We start from the raw sequence: 27,987 nt of genomic DNA on the forward strand, positions 1-27,987 counted from the left end.
GGGTACGAGGATAGGATGAGTGGGTAGGATTACTGGGCAAATAGCGCGTGCCCAACAAACACCACGTTCGCTTGTTGGTTTCAGCCAGCCCAAACCAGCCAACCAACAGTGTTTTTTTTTCGCAACAAACCAGCACCAGCCAGCCTAAACCAGCCCAGAAACAAACCAGCGAATAGGCCAAAAGTCTTTTCCTTGGATGGCCTAGAAAATTAACCATCAGCCGGCCCAACTAAGCAAACCTGCTTCTCTACACCACCCAAGGCCCAATGCACGCGAGTCCACACGCCCCCAACTCCCGACTCCGCTGTCCACTGCTAGTCTGCCACCAAGCAAACCAGCCGCGGTGCCACCGGCGATGACCACCGCGTGGTTCGTCTCAACCTGCCCCACCCGCCTACCCTCCACTCTGGCTTCCCCGATTCCCAGAACCTCAGGGTGGGTTATCGGTCGGGTCCTTGCTTTCCCCGCTAGGCCACTCGGTTTCTCGCTTCGTCTCAAGCCGTCGCCTGCCATGGCCGCCGCCGGCGTCGGCGGCAATGGCTCCCCGACCGCACCCGGAGACTCTATAGGTAGTTCATGTGTTTGGTAGTGGAATTCTTTGCTCTCTATGCTGCTTCGTGTTTCATTTGTTCCTTAGCTGTGCCCAACACTTCATAGTTCTTCTACTAGCTATTTCGACTGGCTGTATTTATTTCACGCACATTTTTTTTATGATTGCGTTCAAAATCTTCAGGAACTTCTAGGATTGGAGAGGTTAAGAGGGTGACCAAGGAGACAAATGTGCATATGAAGATCAACCTCGATGGCACTGGTGTTGCTGATTGTAGCACTGGGATACCGTTCTTGGATCACATGCTTGATGTGACTATACTTTATCTGCGTTGTACAAGTAATTAGGGAATTGGAGGTATCTATACAGACATAATATGCTTGTGGTTCCTTTCTTTGTGATTTCTAGTGTCCATGGATGAGGGGAATGGGAACTTTAGGCCTTTTTGTGCAAAAGGGGAGAAAATCAAAGCCGCGTAGTTAACATGAAAGTATATTGATCAAATCCATAAAGTGGACTTACGGAAGCATCTTCTGATAGGAAAAGTCTTTTTGTATACTGCTCTTTGTTAGATCGGTTCTTTTAGGCATATTCATCAGATCGGGATACATAGTAGTAGAATAGGAATATAATAGGTGTTCGGGATTTACATGAGAGGCAGAGAGAAGGGGAGTGAGATATAGCAAACCATCGAAAGCCGTAGTGGTGGAAGCTCCGACCAGGGTCTCATTGACGGATGCCATCTGCGCGCCGACAGCGACGTTCGGTGGAGAGGGAGGAGTCGGCGCTGTGGCGTCCTCGGCGACGGCGTGTGCGTCGGGGTGGCGTTGCCGGCGTCGGTGGTGCTTCCCGTCGCTGGCAGCGCCCCTTCTCGAGATCGGGTCTAGGAATAGGATGTTAGTGGGGTGACTGGCGGCGCGGTGAACCTCGTACTGCGAGCCCCGGCCCCATCTTTCCTTTATAGCGCTGTGCGACAGGGGCCCACCAACCATGTAGGGTTGGACGCCCCCGATCAGGGCACGAGAACAAGGCCCAAAAGGCCATTGGGCCTAACTGGTGGGAGATCAAACCTAACATTCTCCCCCTTGATCTCTCATCTATTCTTATTTCATACTCAAAACTTTCAATTCATATTTTTCTTACTTCCATCCTATTTCATCACAGATTAGTGCATAGAACTGTCCCATCGTCACAGCAATTAGTGCCGTTAGACTAACAGCCACAATACAATTCTCCATTTTGAAATGTAAACTTTCTTTGGGCCCTTCGTATGTTCGGGACTCATAGGCTTTCCCTTAAACCCATGCCGGCTACGTGTTCTCTGAACACGTTGGGTGGTAAGCCCTTTGTGAGCGGATCCGCGAGAATTTTCTCTGTACTTATATGCTCAAGATTTATTATATGATCCCGAACTTTATCTTTCACAATATAGTACTTTATGTCAATGTGTTTGGCAGCACCACTTGACCTATTGTTGTGAGCGTACTGTACCGCTGGATTGTTATCACAATACAATTATCACAATACAATCTCAGTGGTTCATTTATATCATCAATCACTTTCAATCCGGGTATAAATTTCTTCAGCCAATTTACCTGCCTCGTTGCCTCATAGCATGCTACCAACTCGGCATACATTGTCGAGGATGTAGTTACGGTTTGTTTGGAGCTTTTCCACGATATAGCCCCTCCTGCGAGAGTAAATACATATCCTGACGTGGATTTTCTTTCATCTCCCGCATAATCAGAATCTAAATATCCCTCTATCTGCAGGGAGCCAGATCTTCTATGCGTAAGCATGAGACCTTTCGTACCCTGCAAATAACGTAGGACTTTCTTCACTAATTTCCAATGTTCAATTCCTGGATTCTTTTGATATCTGCCAAGTAACCCGGTAACAAAAGCTAAGTCAGGGCGTGTACACACTTGAGCATATTGTAAACTTCCAACAGCTGAAGCATATGGTACCGCTTTCATTCGGTCAATTTCATATTGGTTCTTGGGACACTGATGTTCCCCAAATCTATCGCCCTTGACTATAGGAGCAGGTGAAGGACTGCACGCATGCATACTAAATTTCTTCAGGACCTTTTCTATATATACCTTTTGCGATAATCCTAGAACCCCTTTTCTCCTGTCTCGGTGAATCTCTATTTCCAAAACGAACGAGGCCTCACCGAGATCTTTCATATCAAAGTTTAAGGACAAAAAATTCTTCGTTTCCATTAGTATATTGATATCACTACTAGCAAGCAAGATATCATCCACATACAAAATTAGGAATATGTACTTTCCATTCTTGAACTTTGCATAAACGCAATTGTCCTCAACATTTTCTTCAAACCCAAAACCTTTTATCGTTCTATCAAACTTCAAATACATAGATTGATTTCTTCAAGCGGCATCCCATATTTTCCTTTCCTTTTACGACAAAACCTTTCGGTTGTGCCATATAAACATTTTCTTCCAAATCTCTATTTAGGAAAGCTGTCTTTACATCCATTTGATGTAACTCCAAATCATAGTGGGCTACAAGTGCCATTATAATTCTGAATGAATCTTTATATGAGACTGGAGAAAACGTCTCATTGTAATCAATCTCTTCTCTTTGCGTGAAGCCTTTCGCCATAAGTCACGCTTTAAATCTTTCTATAGTCCTTTGGGAGTCATATTTCGTTTTGTAGACCCATTTACAGCCTACTGTTTTGGCTCCTTTAGGAATATTTTCTAAGTCCCAAACTTTATTGGTACTCATTGATTTCAATTCATCTTCCATGGCCTTAAGCCACTTTGATAAGTGGTCGCTTCTCATGGCTTCTTCAAATGAGGTGGGATCATCCCTCATCTGACATTCTTCTATTTTATAAACTTCATAGTCATCAGTAATAGCTGATCTTCTTATTCTTTGAGACCTTCTAGGTGCCTCCGGCACTTGTTCCACATTTGGCTGTTGTTGTTCTTCCTCATGTGCAACATTTGGTTCTATAGGTTCCTCAAGGATAGGTCCTCAAGGACATGTTCCTCATGTTCATTCATTGTCGCCACGGGAGAACTTGCAACAGGTGTTGGCACTACAGTGTCCTGCACTATCGGTGCAACGGCAGTAGGTAACGTGAAGAATGGTTCTTCAACCATCGGAGTGGGTACATGTACCCGCTTCTCCCGTAGGCTGATTTCTCGTGCTACCATGCTCCCTCTGATCATGTTATCCTCCAAGAACACAGCGTGTCTTGTTTCTACAATCTTCGTATGTCTGTCAGGACAATAGAAGCGATATCCTTTTGATCTTTCTGGATAGCCAATAAAATGGCAGCTGACTGTCTTGGAGTCTAACTTTTCTATGTTTGGGTTAAATAATTTTGCCTCAGCTGGATAGCCCCACACACGCAAATGGTTAAGTGAGGGTTCCCTTCCTGTCCATAATTCATACGGTGTTTTAGGCACCGATTTACTTGGTACTCGATTAAGTATGTGAATGGCGGTTTTCAATGCCTCCATCCATAAACTAATCGGTAATGTGGAGTAACTCATTATGCTTCTTACCATATCCATTAAGGTACGATTACGTCTTTCAGCCACTCCATTCTGCTAAGGCTCCCCCGGTGTGGAGTACTGAGCAACTATGCCATTTTCCTATAGGAACCTTACAAATGGTCTAGGAATTTGGCCATAGGGGGTATGTCGCCCATAGTACTCTCCACCTCAGTCTGATCGTACTATCTTGATTTTCTTATTGTGCTGATTTTCAACTTCCGCTTTAAATATTTTGAATTTATCCAATGCTTCCGATCTTTCTTTAATTGGATAAATATTGCCATAACGAGAGTAGTCGTCTGTGAATGTTATAAACGAGTCATAACCATCCACACTTTTCACAGGAAAAGGACCACATATGTCTGTGTGGATTATTTCTAAAATTCATGTGCTTCATTTGGCATCTTTCTTAATTTTTTTGACATACTTTTCTTTGATACAATCAAAACATTGTTCTAAATCTGAAAATTCTAAGTACGAGAGAATTGATTTCTTAACCAATCGTTCCATTCTCTCCCTCGAAATATGGCCCAAGCGACAATGTCATAATTTCGAAGAGACAGTATCAATTCTCTTCCGGTTCTTAGTTACATCCACAGATGGGGAATCATTCACATTCTTATCACATACATTGTTCGCATTCTCATCAAGAGATAATAAATAAAGCTTGTCTTGTCGGAAGGCAAGACCAACACATTTAATATTAACCAGTATCTTACATTTGCCATCACCAAAATGGCAATCAATTCTATCATCATCAAGTTTCGAAACACTTATCAAATTTCTACGCAAAGAGGGAACATAAAGTACTTCTTTAAGTCTAAGCACAAAACTATTATTCAATTCTAAAGAAAAATCTCCAATGGCTTCAACATTGGCTTGGACTCCATTTGCAACTTTAATCGTTCTTTCTCCTCTTTGCAAGGTTCTCGTCCCACTTGACCCCTGTAAGGAATTGGCAACATGAGTAGTTGCTCCTGAATCAACCCACCAAGTGGATTTGTCATAACATAAATACAAGGATTCATCTACAAATATAATAAATTCATCACCTTTCTTTAGCAGAGATTTTAGGAAGTCTGGACAATCCATCTTGTAGTGTCCCTTCTTGAAGCAGTGCTTGCACTGATCTTTTTCAGCTCCACCATACTGCTGATTCTCATAATCCTGGGGTTTCTTTCCCTGTGAACTGGAAGAAGAGGTCTTATCCCACTTAGGTTTCCCTTGTGGTTTAGAATTCTTGCCATTAAAGTTCTTTCTTTTGTTATCCTTCGCAAAATGAGCAGATTCACCTTGTGAGGACTTTATCCTCTCCTCTTCTTGAGCACACATTGAGATGAGTCTTTCTATGCCCCATCTTTCAGGCTGCATATTGTAGTTCACAATGAAGATGTCATATTCTTTTGGCAAAGAAGCAAAAATCAAATGAATCAGGAAATCCTCCTCCTTTAAATTTATTTCTTTTAGCTTAGATGCCGTAGTGTTCATCTTCAAAATGTGCTCTCTTATGCTACCACCAGTGAATTTCTCATTCACAAGCTTCTTAATCAGTGAACTTATTGTGGCCTTGGTAGACCCAGTAAACTGACTCTTGATTTTCTCAAGATATTCTTTAGCAGTAGCACATTCAGGGATTGAGCCCCTTATCTGTTCTTCTATGGTGGCTTTGGCTACCAACAGGCACTTACGGTTGGAGAGAGTCCATTGCCTATGTTCAAGGTCATATTTCGTTCTTATTTCAGCATGATCATGCTTTCGAGCAGCGAAATCAGCGTCAGATTCATTGTCACCTCTCACCAGGTCCTCTGGCTTAGTAGGACACGGTGAGATGATGGCAAAATCGACCTCTCTCAACGCAAGTTCCAATTCATACTTCTCCCGCCACACACGGTGATTGGTTCCGTTGAGTGTCGGGATGTTGGCAATGTTCCTAATGCATTTGCCTCCTGAAATTACACCAGAGTAAGTAAGAAACATTTATACATAAAATTTCATGCTTTAACTCAATGTTGGTCAAATTAAAACTTATAATTCATCCATGCAAACATTTTACATCACCGTTGGGCAGAAGTAAAATTAATGCACAATTTCTCATGGATCAAAATTATAATATTGTTATTAACAACGTTGGTCAGAAAATAACAATATCATAATCGCATCAAAATTATTAGAAATTCATTTCTCTTAAAATTAAATTATCCTATTGGTTCAAATTTAATCAAAGAGAACAATAATTATCATGTACAGCGGAAACATTAATAATCTTTTCATATTATTATTTTTCAGAAGCACTAAAAAATTCACTGTTTTCTGAGCAAAATATCGTTGGATAAAATTTGCACAGAAAATTGTATCAAAATCATTCAAATTCATCAAAAATATGCATTAAAATTGCTCCTGAAAAAAATAATAAGAAGATTTTCTTCTTTCATTTCAGGCCTGCGCGGCCCAACTCGCCCAGCAGCGCGGCCCGGCCAGCAGCGCGCGCTGCAGCGGCCCAAGACGGCCCAGCGTCCACGCGCTCGCCCAGGCCGCACCCAGGCCGCAACCTGGGCCTGGGCCGGCAAAGTGCCTCGGCAGCGCACTCCCACCTGGGCCTCGAGTTGGCCCAGCGAATCTCGAGCGTCCGTCTCGATCCGACGACCAGGCGCACGTTTCGCCGAGTATAAAACCGTGACGCCGCGCCCGATCGAGCAAACCCTAGGTCATTTTCATTCGGTCTCTCTCTCTCTCTTCGCCTCACTGCTCTCTGTCTTCTCCTTTCTCAGTCGCAGCAGCGAGCCGCAACCGAGAGCGAAGGAACGGGCGCTCCATGGCGCTGTCACCGCCCCCCTCGCCGGCGCGCGTGCTCCCCAACGGGTGAGCACGCCGCCATCGAGCGGCCTGGCCGCGGCGTCCCTTGGCCGAGCCTAGCGAGCAGCGAGCCGAATCGGCGCTTCTTCTCCCGCGCCGGCGAAGAGCCGGTTCGGCTCTTCTTCTCCCGCGCCGGTGACGGTGAGTCCGCCCCCTTTTTACCTTCTTCCCCGTCCTTTCTCTCTACTGGGATTAACCCATGGTGGGGATGGGGAAAAATTAGGGTTAGGGTTCGATTTTTGCCGATTCGGTTTTCTGTATTTTTGGATTTCTTTTCTTTTTCGTTCATCCGAATAGGAAACTAGGGTTAGGGTTAGGGTTTGGACCCTCCTTTCTTTCTTCTTCCCCTTCTTCCCTCTTTCGGATTTGGGTCTAGGGTTTTCTTTCTATTTTCTTTTCCCGATCCGCATCAGATCGGTCGGTTTCATTTTCCCGATCTGATTTCTTGTCGAACCGTGGCTCCGGTACCATTGTTAGATCGATTCTTTTAGGCATATTCATCAGATTGGAATACATAGTAATAGAATAGGAATAGAATAGGTGTTCGGGATTTACATGAGAGGCAGAGAGAAGGGGAGTGAGATGTAGCAAACCATCGAAAGCCGTAGTGGTGGAAGCTCCGGCCGGGGTCTCGTTGACGGACGCCATCTGCGCGCCGGCAGCGACGTTCGATGGAGAGGGAGGAGTCAGCGCTGTGGCGTCCTCGGCGGCGGCGTGTGCGTCGGGGTGGCGTTGCCGGCGTCGGTGGTGCTTCCCGTCACTGGCAGCGCCCCTTCTCAAGATCGGGTCTAGGAATAGGATGTCGATGGGGTGACTGGCGGCGCGGTGAACCTCGTACTGTGAGCCCCGGCTCCCACCTTTCCTTTATAGCGCTGTGCGACGGGGGCCCACCAACCATGTAGGGTTGGGCGCCCCCGATCAGGGCGCGAGAACAAGGCCCAAAAGGCCGTTGGGCCTAACTGGTGGGAGATCAAACCTAACACTCTTAACTTAAGAATATGTTTAAGAGGGCCAGTAGGACAATCATTTTTTTAGAAAGTGATGTATTGTACCATGAGAACTTGAGGCCATCCTGACGTGGAAAACTCTACCACTTTTCTAGTTCCACGTGTTGCAGGTGGTCACTCTTGGGACTGTGCTATCGAGCAATTACTTCGCAAAATACCTGTTTCAATTTTCCTTTTCCTAGTATGATGTGATCCATGGCGAGAGTGCTACTTCTCTTCCACCAATCAACCAATGTAGTTAGTGGGATGTATGCCTCTGGTTATTCCATACAGGTAACAGAAATGATTACTGTACTTGAGTGAGTGACTAGCACTTGTGAAGAGAAATAACTGTAAATACTAAAATAAACCAAAGAAGAAAGCAAATATTCGTGTAAAAAGGCCACCTATTTCCATTATATTCCCTTTTAAGGCATTTATTTGTGAACAGGCTGCTGCTCTTTAATGGTCTCTATTCTATTGTACTTATGTCATGCGGTTCAAAATAGAAGGTTCTAAATGAGTTAGATAAGTACTATGCTTTTCTCAGTCAAAGTTGGCCATTAACTTTGACTCTTTGAGCTTAAAACTTGCAGCAGCTGGCATCACATGGACTCTTTGATGTGTACGTGAAGGCAACAGGTGACACGCATATTGATGATCATCACTCAAATGAGGACATTGCTTTGGCAATTGGAACGGTGATTATTACTTTCCAAGAACATTTCTCCCTTTTACCTCTAGATGCATTTGTATGGATCATTATTAACTTGAGGTTAGGACATCCATATAGTTTCCTTTCCCAACTTTTGTACTAAACTTAAACTGAATCACCAACTTTTTTTTTTTAGTTTTTGACTTTTGCTGAATCACCTGTAATTCAATTCCATGCAATCAGCATCAGCATAGATAGGCAGACAATCAATGAGATGATATTCTCTTATTGTCTATGCAGGCACTACTTGAAGCACTTGGTGATCGAAAAGGAATTAACTGATTTGGGCATTTTACAGCACCCCTCGATGAGGCAGCGGTTGAGGTTATACTGGTAAGTTGCATTCTCTTGCTGTATTTACACACTATAAATGTGTGATTTTGCATTGACTCTATGTGCCAATATATGTGCCATTTATGCATTCATAAGCCTCAAATGCTGTGTGGGCTTGTACCTGAGTTGCACATGTCTGGCATGCTCTACACTTAAGAAATGCTCAATCACCTAGTTCTCTGTTTTTGGATTTCCATGTATTCATGAGCATATACTATTACTAGAGGCCCGTTCATATGCATTTATTGATACTTCATCACTAACATTCAGGCTGTTTATTAGGTTTTTGTTTGTGTATGAAGTTTTTCATATTCATCTATCACATACAAATTGAAAAAAAATACGATTGCTGCTCTGTTAAATTTTATCATATATTTGTTTGCCATTTTTGGTTCATGTTAGTTTAAGTTATTTTATTGGACACAATGGTCATGTTGTCGATGTTTTAACTTCTCTTCACTATGGATATGCAAATTTTAACCACCTCATTTGTTTTTTTAATAAGCTGAAACAAATTGTTAGCTATTATTCTATTATTCTCTTCACTATGGATATAGTTGAGCATAAGGACGAGATGGTTGAGTTTTCTCTATATTTTATAGCTAATTTGCATGACCCTGCCCCTATCACCTTATCTCGCTCCATATTGTCTTTTGAAGCTTGCTGGGAAAAACTCACACCATATCATTGAGGCATCTTTCAAAGCATTTGCTAGGGCCCTTCGACAAGCAACAGAATATGACTTGCGCCTTCAAGGCACTGTCCCCAGGTCTGTCTTACCTTACTGAAAACTTTATTCAGAAAACTCTCCTTAGTTCATGACCAGTAGGTGAAAAAATGCTTCAAGTATTGTTATTTCAATCCACACCATTCTGCAGATGTAGTTCAAGTTTACTACTGTTGATTGATATCTGGCATTGGTAGAGGATAGCTGGGTTTAAAAGCTAACTAACATAGCATGCTCTTCATATTCTACGATCTACACCCCTGCTGTCTGCTGATATGTTTCTTGGTTGTCTCAATGGCAGCTCCAAAGGTTTTTTTGTCAAGATCATAGCATTGCGAGTTTGAAAGAACGCATATCATTCATTGCAGCGCACATCAATGAGAGGAAGCCTGCAGAGTAGGCAGCTACAGCTTGGTTTCTGCTGCTTATTACATTGGGAGCCTCTGTTCACCTCTAACACCAAAGCATGGACCTTGCTAATGAGATCATCAAAAATCAAATACTACTCATTATCTGCCTTGTGACAGTGGCATAACGCATCTGCTCGCTACTGAAACTCTATCTGCTCTCTGGAGTTACGCGATATCTGAAGATTGAAATAGGTCTAGACAAGCTGTGGCTTTGAGAGCTACACTTGTCAGGAATAATGCTGCGCCTTGTATGAACTTTGCGACGTGGATCATCCGGTCACATATGTAATTGTTTGGCCATTGAAGGGAATAAATTGTTTTTTGTGTCCAGTTTCTGCCAACAAACTGGAGTTGAGCAAATATGAGCCCTCCAATTATCTGGAAAGAGGGACCAGTTGCGGTTACACTAATCAGCGAACGTGAACGTTTGCTGGATGCCTAATCAGCAAGTCTCCGGCATAATTTTGGCGCATGGCCATGTGGCACGCATCAGTAGTTGACAGGTGATGTCGCTGCCGGAGTTGACAGCATGGCACGCCGCGTGCCTGGTTTAGCAAAGTCTACGGCGATCGCGTGTGTAGACTGCTTCCGCTGCTCATGGATACGCAGGCCGGCCGCGCCACTGAAGTGGTTCGTTGAGCGTCGTGCGCTGGCAAAGTGGCAAACGTCCGCTGCGCGAGAACCCGCCTCCATGTTGGTGCATCTTACTACGAACTAGGTCAAAATATACGTTCAATTTGGGACAAAACGGAAGTAAATTATAGCTTAGAATGGGGCCAGTACTGGGTCAAAATTGAAGTTTAGCTTGGGATAATGACAAAGTGAATTATATAGTTTAGAACGGAGCAGAGTACAACATATAAAAGCGCGGCTAGTGCAATAGTACTACCAGTACTAGATCAAACACTGAAACTTTCGATTTTATTTCATATATAGAGGAAAACGTAAAGATTGCAGTACACTTGGTGTGGTTTCACCACAAATTATTCAACCCGATCGAGCTACTACTGCTCGATCAACACAAACACCGCATTGCGCGTGCACAATATAGCTAGTAAACTAGGTGTGTGGGTGTGTGGTACACCTGACCTGACCTGACCTGACCATTACAACCGAATTCATACGTATAAGTATAACCTTCACTTCACGTGGCCTCATGTTTGAGGACTGGAGGTACTATGTATATATACTTTGTGTATGGCGGCCTGATCCACGCACTCGGCTGCACTTGTGCAGCATGCATGCTTGGCGCCGCCGTCGAGTCACCACCGTACCGATCAGGTACGGCCGGGGTACCCCGGATAACCGTTGCCGCCAGGATAGCCGCCGCCACCCGGTAGGCCACCGCCACCGGGCAGGCCACCGCCGCCTCCTGCCACCGGTGCCGCGCCGAACGCCTGCTGGACCCAGTCGACGGTGGCCTTCTCGAGCATGAAGGCCCTGGCGAGGATGTCGTCCAGGATGGGCGGCTTGGCCCCGAACACGGCGTTGGCGATGGTGATGGTGCCGGGGTTCTGGCTGCTGAGCGCGGCGATGGCCACGGCGGGGGTCTTTCCGTTGTTGAGCTGGAAGTGGATGAGCCCCTGCGGGAACACGAACACGTCGCCCACGCCCAGCTGCTGGGTGAAGAGCGTGTTGTTGAGCAGCTGGTTGGAGGTGACGAAGCCCACCAGGAGCGTGCCCTGGATCACCGTCAGGATCTCCGACCCGCGAGGGTGCGTGTGCGGCGGGTTCTGCCCACCGGGGACGAAGTCGATGCGCGCCAGCGAGATGCCCAGCGTGTTCAGCCCCGGGATCTCGGTCACCGCCACCGGCGCCACGCCGGAGCCCTGCCCGTTTGGTGCCGCCGGCACGATGTGGAAGAAGAAGTCGTTTGCCTTCACCACGTTCGGGTTCTTGCACACCACCCCATTCACCAGCACTGCATGCACACGCCCACCAGTGTCAGTACAGGCATCGCAGATCATACACATGACTTGCCTTTGCACGCATACATACATACATACATGTCTAGAAAATATACTGAATTGAACAAACTACTCCTACTCGTACATATAGCAAGCCATAGTAATAATATATTTATTTATTTACCAGGGCTGTTGTTATCAGCAACACAGAAGTCCTGGAGCTGGGTCGGGTCAGTTGCCAGACCACGGGGAACTGAAGCAAAGCCCACAAATGCTAGCACTGCAAGCAGTGTAGCAAAGGCACGGGAAGCCATCGCAATGTTTATTTTGCTAGCTAGTGACCAAGTGTGTTCTCTCGATCGAGCTGCTTAGCTAGCTTGTGTGCTCTAATACACTTGCCAGGGCACCAATTTATACTGTCATAAAGGTAACTGCGCAGTAGTGGACTGCTTGCACGCTCTGCTCCACAATTCACCATCCATCACTAGCTCGCTCACACTGTGTAGTTTGAGTAGGCATCCGCGATGCTAGTCTCCCGATGGCTTAGGTAGAATGTATCTATGTCTTGTTGTTACAGTTCCACTAACTGTTTGTTTAATTTAATATAATTAATCACGTGCCTGATATCATTGTGGAATTACATGCATGCACGTACGATGTGGTTGGAAAATGTGGGTGAAGATAACAAATTTTTTCAACCACTCTAAACACTTACCCACTAACACAAAGATTTCCATAAACCCACTTGTGACTTTGGATCGATCCGCATCCGTAAACAAGTACCGCTCTGTACTGAAAATTCTACGGGTGGCACCTCCTGAGGAAGGTGACTAAAATTTTCTTTAAACTCGCGTCTCCAAGGTTCCAGAGTGCTCGTCCGCCACGCCACACCATACATATCAAGTGATATTAATTCATTTTAAAGAATTTCAAGGTTTGATAAGATAAACCAAGGGCTATAGGAGTGTACCTACACCAAATAAATATTTTGGTGATGGTCTTGTATTATGTTTGTCTCATGCAACATATTGCATATCTTGACTCAGGGAACCAAATGATGGTCTTGTATTTGTTGGATTTCACTTTAGTCATATTCATCAGATCGGGATATATTGTATAGGAATAGAATACATGTTCGGGATTTACATGAGAGGTAGAGAGAAGGGGAGTGAGATGTAGCAAACCATCGAAAGCCGTAGTGGTCGAAGCACCGGCCGGGGTCTCGTTGGTGGACGCCATCTGCGCGCCGGCAGCGACGTTCGGTGGAGAGGGAGAGTCGGCGCTGTGGCGTCCTCGGCGGCGGCGTGTGCGTCGGAGTGGCGTTGCCGGCGTCGGTGGTGCTTCCCGTCGCTGGCAGCGCCCCTTCTCAAGATCGGGTTAAGGTTAGGATGTCGGTGGGGTGACTGGCGGCGCGGTGAACCTCGTACTACGAGCCTCAGCCCCTATCTTTCCTTTATAGCGTTGTGCGACGGAGGCCCACCAACCATGTAGGGTTGGGCGCCCCCGATCAGGGCGCGAGAACAAGGCCCAAATAGACTGTTGGGCCTAACTGGTGGGAGATCAATCCTAACATTCTCCCCCTTGATCTCTCATCTATTCTTCGTTCTTTAATTTCATACTCAAACTTTCAATTCATATTTTTCTTGCTTCCATCCTATTTCATCACAAATTAGTGCATAGAACTGTCCCATCGTCACAGCAATTAGTGCCGTTAGACTAATAGCCACAATACACTTCTCCGTTTTGAAATGTAAACTTTCTTTAGGCCCTTCATATGTTCGGGAATCATAGGCTTTCCCTTAAACCCATGCCGGCTACGTGTTCTCTGAACATGTTGGGTGGTAAGCCCTTTGTGAGCGGATCCACGAGCATTTTCTCTGTACTTATATGCTCAAGATTTATTATATGATCCCGAACTTTATCTTTCACAACATAGTACTTTATGTCAATGTGTTTGGCAGCACCACTTGACCTATTGTTGTGAGTGTACTGTACCACTGGATTGTTATCACAATACAATCTCAGTGGCTCATTTATGTCATCAATTACTTTCAATCCGGGTATGAATTTCTTCAGCCAATTCACCTGCCCCGTTGCCTCATAGCATGCTATAAACTCGGCATACATTGTCGAGGATGTAGTTACGGTTTGTTTGGAGCTTTTCCACGATATAGCCCCTCCTGCGAGAGTAAATACATATCCTGACGTGGATTTTCTTTCATCTCCCGCATAATCAGAATCTGAATACCCCTCTATCTGCAGGGAGTCAGATCTTCTATACGTAAGCATGAGGCCTTTCGTACCCTGCAAATAACGCATGACTTTCTTCACTAATTTCCAATGTTCAATTCCTGGATTCTTTTGATATCTGCCAAGTAACCCGGTAACAAAAGCTAAGTCAGGGCGTGTACATACTTGAGCATATTGTAAACTTCCAACAGCTGAAGCATACAGTACCGCTTTTATTCGGTCAATTTCATATTGGTTCTTAGGACACTGATGTTCCCCAAACCTATCGCCCTTGACTATAGGAGTAGGTGAAGGACTGCACGCATTCATACTAAATTTCTTCAGGATCTTTTCTATGTATGCCTTTTGCGATAATTCTAGAACCCCTTTTCTCCTGTCTCGGTGAATCTCTATTCCCAAAACGAACGAGGCCTCACTGAGATCTTTCATATCAAAGTTTGACGACAAGAATTTCTTCGTTTCCATTAGTAGATTGATATCACTACTAGCAAGCAAGATATCATCCACATACAAAATTAGGAATATATACTTTCCATTCCTGAACTTTGCATAAACGCAATTGTCCTCAATATTTTCTTCAAACCCAAAACCTTTTATCGTTCTATCAAACTTCAAATACCACTGTCTTAAAGCTTGCTTCAATCCGTAGATTGATTTCTTCAGGCGGTATCCCATATTTTCCTTTCCTTTTACGACAAAACCTTTCGGTTGTGCTATATAAACATTTTCTTTCAAATCCCCGTTTAGGAAAGTTGTCTTTACATCCATTTGATGTAACTCCAAATCATAGTGGGCTACAAGTGCCATTATAATTCTGAAGGAATCTTTACATGAGACTGGAGAAAACGTCTCATTGTAATCAATCTCTTCTCTTTGCGTGAAGCCTTTCGCCACAAGTCGCGCTTTAAATCTTTCTATATTCCCTTGGGAGTTATATTTCGTTTTGTAGACCCATTTTACAGCCTACTGTTTTGGCTCCTTTAGGAATATTTTCTAAGTTCCAAACTTTATTGGTACTCATTGATTTCAATTCATCTTCCATGGCCTTAAGCCATTTTGATGAGTGGTCGCTTTTCATGGCTTCTTCAAATGAGGTGGGATCATCCCCCATCTGATATTCTTCTATTTCATAAACTTCATAGTCATCAGTAATAGCTGATCTTCTTATTCTTTGAGACCTTCTAGGTGCCTCTGGCACTTGTTCCACATTGAGCTATTGTTGTTCTTCCTTATGTGCAACATTTGGTTCTATAGGTTCCTCAAGGATAGGTCCTCAAGGACAGGGTCCTCATGTTCATTCATTGTCGCCACGGGAGAGCTTACAACAAGTGTTGGCACTACAGTGTCCTGCACTGTCGGTGCAACAGCAGCAGGTAGCGTGAAGAATGGTTCTTCAACCATCGGAGTGGGTACATGTACCCGCTTCTCCTATAGGCTGATTTCTCGTGCTACCATGCTCCCCCTGATCATGTTATCCTCCAAGAACATAGCGTGTCTTGTTTCTACAATCTTCGTATGTCTTTCAGGACAATAGAAGCGATATCCTTTCGATCTTTCTGGATAGCCAATAAAATGGCAGCTGACTGTCTTGGAGTCTAACTTTCCTATGTTTGGGTTAAACACTTTTGCCTCAGTCGGACAGCCCCACACACGCAAATGGTTAAGTGAGGGTTCCCTTCCTGTCCATAGTTCATACGGTGTTTTAGGCACCGATTTACTTGGTACTCGATTAAGTATGTGAATGACGGTTTTCAGTGCCTCCATCCATAAACTAATCGGTAATGTGGAGTAACTCATCATGCTTCTTACCATGTCCATTAAGGTACAGTTATGTCTTTCAGCCACTCCATTCTGTTGAGGCTCCCCCGGTGTGGAGTATTGAACAACTATGCCATTTTCCTGTAGGAACCTTACAAATGGTCCAGGAATTTGGTCATATGGGGTATGTCGCCCATAGTACTCTCCACCTCGGTCTGATCATACTATCTTGATTTTCTTATTGTGCTGATTTTCAACTTCAGCTTTAAATATTTTGAATTTATCCAATGCTTTCGATCTTTATTTAATTGGATAAATATTGCCATAACGAGAGTAGTCGTCTGTGAATGTTATAAACGAGTCATAACCATCTATACTTTTCACAGGAAAAGGACCACATATGTCTGTGTGGATTATTTCTAAAATTCATGTGCTTTGTTTGGCATCTTTCTTAATTTTCTTGACATATTTTCCTTTGATGCAATCAATACATTGTTCTAAATCTGAAAATTCTAAGTGCGGAAGAATTGATTCCTTAACCAATCGTTTTATTCTCCCCCTCGAAATATGGCCCAAGCGACAATGTCATAATTTCAAAGAGACAGTATCAATTCTCTTCCGCTTCTTAGTTACATCCGTAGATAGGGAATCATTCACATTCTCATCACATACATTGTTCGCATTCTCAGCAAGAGATAATAAATAAAGCTTGTTTTGTCGAAAGACAAGACCAACACATTTATTATTAACCAGTATCTTACACTTGCCATCACCAAAATGGCAATCAATTCTATCATCATCAAGTTTCGAAACACTTATCAAATTTCTACGCAAAGAGGGAACATAAAGTACTTCTTTAAGTCTAAGTACAAAACCATTATTCAATTCTAAAGAAAAAACTCCAATGGCTTCAACATTGGCTTGCACTCCATTTGCAACTTTAATCGTTCTTTCTCCTCTTTGCAAGGTTCTCGTCCCACTTAACCCCTGTAAGGAATTTGCAACATGAGTAGTTGCTCCTGAATCAACCCACCAAGTGGATTTATCATAACATAAATACAGGGATTCATCTACAAATGTAATAAATTCATCATCTTTCTTTAGCAGAGATTTCAGGAAGTCTGAACAATCCCTCTTGTAGTGTCTTTTCTTGAAGCAGTCCTTGTACTGATCCTTTTCAGCTCCACCATACTGCTGATTCTCAGAATCCTGGGGTTTCTTTTCCTGTGAATTGGAGGAAGAGGCCTTATCCCACTTAGGTTTTCCTTGTGGTTTAGAATTCTTGCCATTAAAGTTCTTTCTTTTGTTATCCTTCACAAAATGAGCGGATTCACCTTGTGAGGACTTTATCCTCTCCTCTTCTTAAGCACACATTGAGATGAGTCTTTCTATGCCTCATCTTTCAGGCTGCATATTGTAGTTTACAATGAAGGTGTCATATTCTTTTGGCAAAGAAGCAAAAATCAAATGAATCAGGAAATCCTCCTTCTTTAAATTTATTTCTTTTAGCTTAGATGCCGTAGTGTTCATCTTTAAAATGTGCTCTCTTATGCTACCACCAGTGAATTTTTCATTCACAAGCTTCTTAATCAGTGAACTTGCTGTGGCCTTGGTAGATCCAGTAAACTGACTATTGATTTTCTCAAGATATTCTTTGGCAGTAGCACATTCAGGGATTGAGCCCCTTATCTATTCTTCTATGGTGGCCTTGGCCACCAACAAGCACTTGCGATTGGAGAGAGTCCATTGCCTATGTTCAAGGTCATATTTCATTCTTATTTCAGCATGATCACGCTTTCGAGCTACGAAATTAGCGTCAGAGGACCCGGTGAGGTGATGGCAAAATCGACCTCTCCCAACGTAAGTTCCAATTCATACTTCTCCCGTCACACACGGTGATTGGTTCCATTGAGTGTCGGGATGTTGACAATTGTGATGTTGGCAATGTTCACAATGCATTTGCCTCCTGAAATCACACCAGAGTAAATAAGAAATATTTATACATAAAATTCTATGCTTTAACTCAACGTTGGTCAAATTAAAACTTATAATTCATCCATGCAAAACATTTTACATCACCGTTGGGCAGAAGTAAAATTAATGCACAATTTCTCATGGATAAAAAATTATAATATTGTTATTAACAACGTTGGTCAGAAAATAACAATATCATAATCGCATCAAAATTATCAGAAATTCATTTCTCTTACAATTAAATTATCCCGTTGGTTCAAATTTAATCAAAGAGAACAATAATTATCATGCACAGCGGAAACATTAATAATCTTTTCATATTATTATTTTTCAGAAGCACTAAAAAAATTTACTGTTTTCTGAGCAAAATATCATTGGATAAAATTTGCACAGAAAATTGTATCAAAATCATTCAAATTCATCAAAAAATATGCATTAAAATTGCTCCTGGAAAATAATAAGAATTTTTTTTCTTTCTTCTTTCATTTCAGCCCAGTGCGGCCCAGCTCGCCCAGCAGCGCGCGCTGCAGCGGCCCAAGACGGCCCAACATCCGCGCGCTCGCGCTGTCCCGCGCGCTCCCCTGCGCCCAGGCCGCAACCTGGGCCTGGGCCGGACATTCGGCCGGGCGTGCTCTCCCGCCTGGGCCGCGACGCTGGCCCGCGCATCTGGTGCCGTTCCTCCTCATCGGATGGTCGTCCGTTTCCATCGCTCGGATAAAAACCCCGACGCCGCGCGGGGGCCTGAAACCCTAGCTCATTCGGCTCCTGCCCTTTCTCTCTCTTCGCTCTTTCTCTCTTCTCAGCCGCAGCGATGATAGCAGCCACCGAGCAGCCGCGAGCGAGGACGGCAGAGCGGGCAGCCATGGCGAGCCTTGGCGCCGTCGCCGGCCCCCTCGCCGGCGCGCGTGCTCCCCAACGGGTGAGCACGCCGCCGTCGAGCGGCCTGGCCGCGGCGCTTCCTTGGCCGAGCCCGGCGAGCCAGCGCCCCCAGCTCGGCTTCTTCTCCCGCGCCGGCGAAGGTTCATCCGACGCACCCTAACCCTAACCCTACTTTCCCCTTTCTGATTTGAGTTGTTCTTTTCGGGTTTATCCGAATGGGAAACTAGGGTTAGGGTTAGGGTTCGTTCTTGCCGATTCGGTTTTCTTTGCTTTCGATTTCTTTCTTTTCGTTCATCCGAATGGAAAACTGGGGTTAGGGTTAGGGTTTTGACCCTTCTTTCTTTCCTCTTCCCCTTCTTCCCTCTTTCGGATTTGGGTCTAGGGTTCTTGTTTCTATTTTCTTTTCCCGATCCGGTTTCTTCTCGGAACCTAGCTCCGGTACCATTGTTGGATTTCACTTTAGTCATATTCATCAGATCGGGATATATTGCATAGGAATAGAATACATGTTCGGGATTTACATGAGAGGCAGAGAGAAGGGAAGTGAGATGTAGCAAACCATCGAAAGCCGTAGTGGTCGAAGCACCGGCCGGGGTCTCGTTGGTGGACGCCATCTACGCGCTGGCAGCGACGTTCGGTGGAGAGGGAGGAGTCGGCGCTGTGGCGTCCTCGGCGGCGGCGTGTGCGTCGGGGTGGCGTTGCCGGCGTCGGTGGTGTTTCTCGTCGCTGGCAGCGCCCCTTCTCAAGATCGGGTTAGGGTTAGGATGTCGGTGGGGTGACTGGCGGCGCGGTGAACCTCGTACTACGAGCCCCGGCCCCCACCTTTCCTTTATAACGCTGTGCGACGGGGGCCCACCAACCATGTAGGGTTGGGCGCCCCCGATCAGGGCGCGAGAACAAGGCCCAAATAGGCTGTTGGGCCTAACTGGTGGGAGATCAAACCTAACAGTATTATGTTTGTCTCATGCAACATATTGCATATCTTGACTCAGGGAACCAAACAACGTAACTATCAGCCAAACTAATAATATACAAACAACCGAACAACACATGCACCTGATCCTGATCTGGTTGAGTTGATACGATCCATATATGCGCTATGGTACCCAAACAACAAACTCGACCCTAAGTTGGACACTGAATTACAAATATGTAAGTTAAAATCATTCATATTTGGCCTCCTTTATTCATTCCAAACGTCTACTAATTGGCTACCCTAATGTTAACATTTATGTCCCCATTCTTGTTAGTTCGATCCTCACTTGAGTCAATAACGCAAACATGGCATCTTGTGATAACTGATAAATACTAGTATCCTAGATGTCTCTATTCCACCACTTAACACCCTTTCCAAAAATAAAAAAAAATCACCACCTAACATGATCCTTGAAGTCAACTGAGCGTAGCTTAACTACTTGGGTTCCACGTAGTGGAACCTGCCTACTACTCTATTTTAAATTTTTGACTTGACACGTGCGCTCATATTTTTCTAGATTTGCTCTATGATTTAGCAGTGTTTTTGTTTTAGTGGTGGGCGACATGCCTATTTCAGTAGAGTGTGTGTACCTTCATAAGGGTTGATTTACAAAAGTTGGTCCTTGATTATGGCTAGTGCAGCGCCATAGCAAAAACTGCCACCCCAGCTATCCACGCTGACATGAAACCAATCCTCATCTATTACCTCTATACGTTCAATGATAGGCAAGGTGATCATCCGGTTGGTCCTTAATTATGGTTAGTGCAGTGCCATAGCAAAAGCTGTCGCCTCTGCCATCCACCGCCATCCACCCTGACGTGATTTCATCCTCATCTATTACCTCTATAGATTCAGTGGTATAGACAACGTGTCTATTCGTTAGATTGTATGTGCGTGCGTTCATAAGTGTTATTCACAAAACATGCCCATCCATCATGGCTAGTGCAGTGCTAGCAAAAGCCGCGCCGCTTCCATCCAGTCCGATATGAATCCATCCTAATCTATTACCGCTATAGGTAAACTGGTAAATAAAGTCAATTATCTTTCAGTGAATAGGAAGAATTTTTTGGCAAACGATGCCGAGAAAATCCGACGATACCATCAATCGGAGCGCATTGAGCAAGCAAATTGACTTGTACATAAGAAACTTTCAGCACGCTGATAACTGATGACAGATAGCAAAACCAAACTAAACCTCGATCATTCTGTGATTCATAATACGTCATGGTTTGAAAATACGGCAAGATAACAAAAAGTCCTCAGTACATGCGCGCAGTTCCGATCCTAAAATTCATCCACCAGGCCACTAACAAGGGTTTCCATAAGCTCCACTTCACTTGTGACGTTGGATACGATCAGTTCGTCAACAAGTGCACTGGAAATCCCACCGGCCAGGATGGCATACAGCACTCTGCGGCTGCGGGGACATTACACGGCGAGTAATGGGCTAATGGCATTAGGTCACGGGCCATTCTTCCCCGTGCTTATAAGACCAAGCGAACATAACCTTTACTAAACTACCTAAAATGGTACAGCTCCTAAGCAGGTTTTTATCATCAAAATTTTGTTAACACGTGACAACCGCCACTCATATACTCTACTATAGGGAGCGATATTTCCCCAAAAATAAAAAAGGTTAAAAAATAATTCTCGACCGCCACTGAAATGTAGACAGCGCACAGCGATGCTTCCCTAAGATAAAAAAAAAGTTTTTAAAAGATTAATTCGTCGACCACGATGGGACTCGAACCCACAATCTCCCGCTCCGGAGGCGAGCGCCTTATCCATTAGGCCACGCGGTCACGTTGTTGCGAGTCGTAGATTAGCTTTTTTTGATGAGTGGAATTTGGGCCTCCCTAAGAAGAACCCATCGGCCCACGAGGCCCAGCATCTTCGTGGTGCCCCTCCTTGTCCGGGCACACCGCCGCCGAGCCGCGTCCCCGTCCTCAAGCTCTGTGCCTCCGTTGGCCGTCCTTGTCCTCCACCTCTAGCGCTGGCGCACCGCTGCGGAGCTCAACCAGCGCCGCGCAGAGACGCCCCTAGGCTCTAGCAGGCTAGCAGCCTGTCGCCTGAGCGCCGGGCGGCCACTGCCCGACCCCGACGGTCAACGCTTTGCGTGCAGCATCTGCGTCTCTGGTGAGTGGTGGTTTACGATTTCAAGTGTAGAATCTTTGCATTTGATTAGCGGTTTTTAGCTTAGCTTGAAATTGGTGTGTATGTTGACATGTTTGTGGGGGGTAGGGTCATAGGGATACATTCATTGTTTCAATGGACATTGGTTAGAGATTTGCTATGTTAGCCTAAAATCAAATCAAAGTCTGATATGCTATCTTTTTTAGTTAAAAGTATAATGAGACCTTTTAAAAATATTGTCATGTTTTCTTTATTTTCGTATATCAAACCATTTACCGAAATATGTATTGGATTATCCCGTATTGCACATTAGGGTTTTTTGTCTAGGCATACCCTGGGTTCAGGGTCTGCCAATGCTCACTCCTCACCCAGTTCCTACCTCCTTGACCACAGAACATGTCGAGAGCCTTAGTGCGTCGCCCGGTGCCTCCTTTCCTGAAACTTCGCTCCACAGTGTGCGACGACGGCTACTGGACGGGCAGATTGGACCACAAGGACTGGCTCGCCCCAAATGAGGTGCTCAAGATATTTGTGAACATCAGGGACCCTAGCCTGATAAACAGTGTATTCAAGAAGGCATGCAGCCGGAGAGACTACAAGCCCAGCGAGGCGCTCTACAGCTTGATGATTGACAAGCTGGCCTGCGCCAGGAGGTTCAGTGATGTGGAGGAGTTGCTGTCCAAGGCAAGAACTGAAAAGTTCAGGTTTTCAGACGAGTTCTTCTACAGGCTGATCAAGATGTACGGCAACGTGGCAGAACATCCTCAGAAAGCCATCGACACGCTCTTAGCAATGCCTGGGTATAATTGTTGGCCTTCTACAAAGACATTCAATTATGTTCTTCACATGCTTGTGTGCAAGCGGCAGTCCGAGGTTGTTCATGAGGTCTACTCGAGCGCGCCCAGGCTTGGGGTGACATTGGACACCTGCTCCTTCAATATTCTTGTCAAGGGTTTGTGCCAATGCGGTAAATTTGATGAGGCTATCTCCTTGCTGCATGAGATGCCGAAGCAAGGGTGTCAGCCTAATGTTGCGACCTACTCGACCTTTATGCATTTCCTTTGTCAGCGTAGTCAGGTTGATAAAGCATTTGAGCTGTTTGAGAGAATGCAGAAGCAGGATATTGCTGCAGATACAGTTGTGTACAATATTTTGATCTCTGGTCTCTGCAGGGAGGAAAGAGTGACTGAGGCATTCGATCTGTTCAAATCAATGACTTCTGAAGGGTGCTATCCTAATTCAGGCACTTATCAGGTACTTCTCGATGGTCTCATCAGTTTAGGGAAGTTTTTTGAAGCCAAAAGCCTTGTTAGCACTATGAGTACAGAAGGTGTGAGGCCTAGCTTCCAATCATACAAGCTACTGATTGATGGCCTCTGTAGTGAGGACTGCGTGGATGATGCACATCTTGTCTTGAAGCAAATGGTGGGCCAAGGTTTTGTTCCCCGAATGGGCACTTGGACAGAACTTCTGACATCTATGTTCTAGTTTTTGTTTTCACATAGGTGATTTCCTTGGCCTAAAAAGACACATGAATGGAAACTTCAAATTTTACCATACACCTGAATGAAGGTCGTCAAGTTTTTGTTAGAGGAGCAAGTGGACCAATGCTGGCTTGAGTTTGTGCTTGTAGTCTTGCATACTGCAGCCATATGAATGCTGCCTGTACATGATTACAGACTTACAGTCCGGTGTTAGCTTCCACGGATGTCAACCTGAAATATATAAGGCTGACAAAAAAATCCATTCAATTTTGTAGGTTTGTAGCTTCAAATTTAAAAACCTTTCCAATACTCATAAGGTTAAAATGTGAAATATTAATCTGAATCCATTTGCAGGTGATTTATGCTTGGCAGTTGAATAACTAATCTTCTCTGGACCTTTCTGTGGAATCTAGTTTCCAGGCTAACAATATGAAGATGCATGCCTTGAGGTAGTCCTTTTGGCCTTTTACATCCTTGAAGAGAAACAGAGCATCCTAAATAGTTAGCTCTTCTGTTTGGTGTTCGGCTCCTTAAGTAATCGCATGACTAATATATTCTGCTCACTAGGTTGCCTGATAGTCATGAAATCCACATGTTAGCCTTGCATGACAACTGTACGTGGAGAATTATGTGGTTATGGATCTGTACGTACAAGAGGGTCTTGTAAGCCCACTAGATGAAGATTTTTAAACTATATTACTCTCAGCGATTTACTTGTTGCAATTTTATTTGCAGTTTTGATACGATCTATTCACAGCAGGGAAAGGATCTGGTGACCAAGGAAGCAGCTGCATGGGACCATGCTATCACTGTTTGACTGGAAAGCCTGGGTTTAAAGCCTTAAAGGTGGACATGCGTTTTGTGCATTACTGCAGTTGTTTCGGAGAAAGAACAATGGGCACATCAATTTAGATGCCCACGGCAATATACTGTTGAGAAAATAGAAATTACCTGGTTCAGCAATATAACTGCGTATGTGGTGGTCTTGAAACACCATTTGAACTATTGTTTGCATTGTACTTAGCCAATCATGTGCACCTGCCTAGGACACTTGGACCATGCTACTGTACTGGTATACGCGTTGTCAACTATATCTTGTATCTGAATAAGTGTACAGTATTTGCACAGTACATTGCCGTTGCAGTACTCTGTCACTATAAATTCTCCATATTTTATTTCCAAGAACTGTAAATTTGGCCTGTTGAGAATGTCGTGGTAGGATTCCTTTTTTGAAATCGCGGGGTCACTAGTGTGCCTCCAGTACTGACTGGCAGCGGCGGTTGCGGATCGACGGCGCCGAGGTGCAGGGCCAAGCCACCGTCAAGCTCTTTGGCCGCGTAGCCTCTGTCCTTCCTCACCGCTGTCCCCGAGCTACAGCGCCCAGGTAGGCCTACCGGCCGACTCCATCATGGCGGGACACCTCCATTCGATAGCCGCGGCCGCCTCCACCTCACCAGGTGCCACCTCCATTCGACAGCCGCGGCCGCCTCCACCTCGCCAGGTGCCACCATCTGCTGTCGCGGCCGCCTTCACCGTGTCAGTTTGCCGCGCTGTCCGCGCCATGTTGCGCTAAAAAAACGTGTGTTGCAAACATATGTTTCAGTCAGAGGTATGTTGCAAGTGTTTTATACGAACGTTGTATATGTTGCAATGATTTGTACAGTATGTTGCAAGCGTCTGTTCCCAATGTTTCATCTATTTTCAGACGTATGTTGTAAGTGTGTTTATCTGGATGTTGCATATGTTTCACACTTATGTTGCAAGTGTTTTATTTAGATGTTGTTTATGTTTGTAATGGTTTTAAGTGTTTTTACGTTTTTTTGCAAGTGTTTCATTTGTCTTTTTTTTATATGTTGCAAGTATTTCATCTAGATGTTTTAAAAGCAGATCGTGTGTTGCATCTCCTTCCTCGTCTTCTGTTGCTTTGACTTGGTGTCTCCTCCTCGCCTTCTGCTATCTTGCATCCTTCTCAGACTGCATAGGGGGTGCGGTGGGGGGCCAGCGGATGGGGCGCGGCAGCGGATGGCAGCGCGAACGCGAGCGCACGCTCTCCCCTTCCGTCACATGGGCAGTTAGGGCTTCGGTTCACTTTTTCTGATGCTGAAATGCGATGCTCTTGTTGATGGGTCTGGGACTAGAAGCTGTGTCCGGACGCGCTGTCGGCGCCGGACGTTCGGGCGCGGGTACCTCCATTTGTGTACTAGAGAAATACTGTGTGCCTGCAGCCGCAGCCAAAAGATTAGCAGCCTGTTCGGCTGATGCTGATACGATCGTATACGATCATGGATTATTACTGCTGGCTGGTTTAGTGTGAGAGAAAAATATTGTTCTAGCTGGAAATTTACGATCGTTTACGACCAAACGAACAAGCTCAGGTGGTATGTTTTGTTCCTGAGCCTACGCTTGAATCCTGTGCATGTGCTGCAGAACTGTGTCCATGTTTGAGGAGCATGTGGTGAACTGTTTCAGGGATGGCATGGAACGGGGGATGCCAATGAGGCATTCACTGGCAGATCATCAGATCAGGCAGCTGCAAGCCTGCAAACGAACATAAAAAGGTTCTTTTTTTTTGTTGCTTTCATCCACGTCATTTCGTTTCGCCCATATTACTCGGCCTTTTCTGCCGCTGAACATGACTAGCCGCCAATAGCTACCTGATGGACTAGCCGATCATCCCCGAATCCAGAACTAAAGTTTAGTGTCACATCGGATGTTAAGGAATGTCACATTAATATTCAGATAGTAATAAAAAAATAAATTATAGAAATCATCGGTAATCCGTGAGACAAATTTATTAAGCCTAATTAATTCGTCATTAGTACATGTTTACTGTAGTACCACATTATCAAATCATAGAATAATTTGGTTTAAAAAAATTATCTCGCAAATCAGTCTCAATTTATGCATTTAGTTTTATAATTAGTTTATATTTAATATTCTATACATGTGTTTAAATATTCGACATAACATGGCTAAACTTTCGCTCCGAAGAAAACAAGCAGGTCTAAATCAACATGAACCATCGCGTCCTTACCGGCTATCATCCCCGAGGGCGAAACCTCAGGTTCTGCCATTGCCCTACAGCCCTTCATTTCAATTGCATGTTTCACCACCCAACTGGAGGGGAACACGAGTTAGTTGCCCATTGACACTGGCAGGCAGGTGCCGGTGCACTGGCTGCTCGTGCTGTGACGGGCCACCGTCACCACACTGGTATTGAGCCGTGACCAAACTTTTGTCGTTACGTCACCGATCGCGAGCCTCCCATAAAGTCCCCAAACACGCCCAAACGCGCACGAAAATGAGCCCAGTGCTTGTTTGCTTGCTCCAATACGTAATTTGCAGGTGTTAGGCTGTCTTCAATAGTAGACCTATTACGGAATCTAAATCTACAGTATCTATAGCCTCTAACACAGTACGGAAGATCTATTTTAGGTGCCAGGAGAGGCATAACCCAAATTTAAATCCATTTGTAGAAAATGGTTGTATTTTGGGTCTTGTTGTTGGAGAAGACCAAAAATAGTTATTGAACATTTTATCTATAGCGCTATTTAAAATACGAATGGGTCTATTATATTTGAGGTCGTGGTCGTTAGAGACTGTTAGGCAGTATAAGAAGCAGTCGTCGTGCTGAGCCCAGCACAGCTACTGAAGATTCCAAGAAGCAAACAAGAAAAAGCGAAAACGAGACGTACGGAAACTAATAATGAATAGAATAAAATGCATGCATTGCAGCCTAACACAGTACTCCTCCGCTGTGTGATTAGGTATGGTTAGGTACCACCTCAATCTTGCGCACAGTAGCGTTGACCATCACCTGCTCTGAACCGCTCAATCGACCGATGCTTCCCCTTTGGACAGTGTATATATATATAGCCGGTTCGGTAAGCCGTAAAAGATCTTATACGATCGTAAATTATAAGTTAGAATAATATTTTTCTCTCACGCCAAATCAATTAAACCAGTCAACAATAAATAATTCATGATTCAGTTTAGCCAGCCGAACAGGCTGAATATGTATGAGCTTGATGTAAGCAGAATTAAATTCGCTTAAACTTCCACCGTGGAAAAACTGGCATCTCCTTTTAAAAAGAAAAGAATATTGACATCTGAGCCACCGGTTTTGGGGTCAGTATCGTTGTTTCTGCTCTGAATCCTGCGTTGTCGGAGGGCACATCACTGCACTGACGGGGCGGTCGGTGAGGGCACACAAGCCGAACCTTGAGAGGCAGCGAAAAGAAACTCGTAGACGGCTGGAGTGGAAGGAGGAGGAAGCCGCCTTCGGTCCATCACGTGACGCGAGCAACGCGGCGGAATTGGCACGAAATGGGGCCTGGCCCTGGCCGCCTGGGGGAGAGCGGAGAGGAGACTGGCAGCTTTCTCGATGCCAAGCTACCCCCGTCGGCCGTCCTGTGCAAAGCTCGCAACGCACCTTCTGAATTTGGAGGCACTCAAAGCTCGCCAAAACCGCCGTTACAAGCCGCGCCCGCGCCTCGAGTCCTGCTCAAGCATGTAGGGT

At 44.8% G+C, this 27,987-nt stretch overlaps 2 protein-coding genes, 1 non-coding gene and 1 pseudogene across 14 annotated transcripts; 2 read left to right on the forward strand and 2 right to left on the reverse strand.

Moving 5' to 3' along the window:
• The first annotated feature begins 452 nt into the window (after positions 1–452).
• LOC136494494 (imidazoleglycerol-phosphate dehydratase 2, chloroplastic-like) lies at positions 453–10,314 on the forward strand (annotated as a pseudogene).
• An 884-nt stretch (positions 10,315–11,198) lies between these two features.
• On the reverse strand, positions 11,199–12,348 carry LOC136490728 (germin-like protein 4-1). Its single transcript, XM_066486927.1, has 2 exons — positions 12,199–12,348; positions 11,199–12,028 (listed from the first exon to the last, which is right to left on the reverse strand). Exons 1-2 carry the CDS (start codon positions 12,326–12,328, stop codon positions 11,385–11,387), a joined length of 774 nt encoding a protein of 257 aa, XP_066343024.1. The 5' UTR covers positions 12,329–12,348; the 3' UTR covers positions 11,199–11,384.
• Positions 12,349–21,580: 9,232 nt separating this feature from the next.
• Positions 21,581–21,653, reverse strand: TRNAR-CCG (transfer RNA arginine (anticodon CCG)). The gene has a single exon. It is a non-coding gene; the product is annotated as a tRNA-Arg (tRNA).
• Positions 21,654–21,759: 106 nt separating this feature from the next.
• On the forward strand, positions 21,760–24,616 carry LOC136493682 (pentatricopeptide repeat-containing protein At3g14580, mitochondrial-like). Of its 12 annotated transcripts, XM_066489789.1 has the most exons (5): positions 21,760–21,987; positions 22,378–23,743; positions 23,823–23,917; positions 24,036–24,112; positions 24,204–24,616. In XM_066489789.1, the coding sequence occupies exon 2, from the start codon at positions 22,381–22,383 to the stop codon at positions 23,470–23,472; it is 1,092 nt and encodes a 363-aa protein (XP_066345886.1). In that variant the 5' UTR covers positions 21,760–21,987; positions 22,378–22,380; the 3' UTR covers positions 23,473–23,743; positions 23,823–23,917; positions 24,036–24,112; positions 24,204–24,616. The 12 variants fall into 12 exon arrangements, with proteins under 12 accessions (XP_066345886.1, XP_066345885.1, XP_066345883.1 ...); XM_066489788.1 differs by having other exon boundaries at positions 23,823–24,112; XM_066489786.1 differs by having other exon boundaries at positions 24,036–24,616.
• Positions 24,617–27,987: the final 3,371 nt, after the last annotated feature.

This window comes from Miscanthus floridulus, chromosome 11 (genome assembly GCF_019320115.1).
Source record: "Miscanthus floridulus cultivar M001 chromosome 11, ASM1932011v1, whole genome shotgun sequence".
NCBI lineage: Eukaryota > Viridiplantae > Streptophyta > Magnoliopsida > Poales > Poaceae > Miscanthus > Miscanthus floridulus.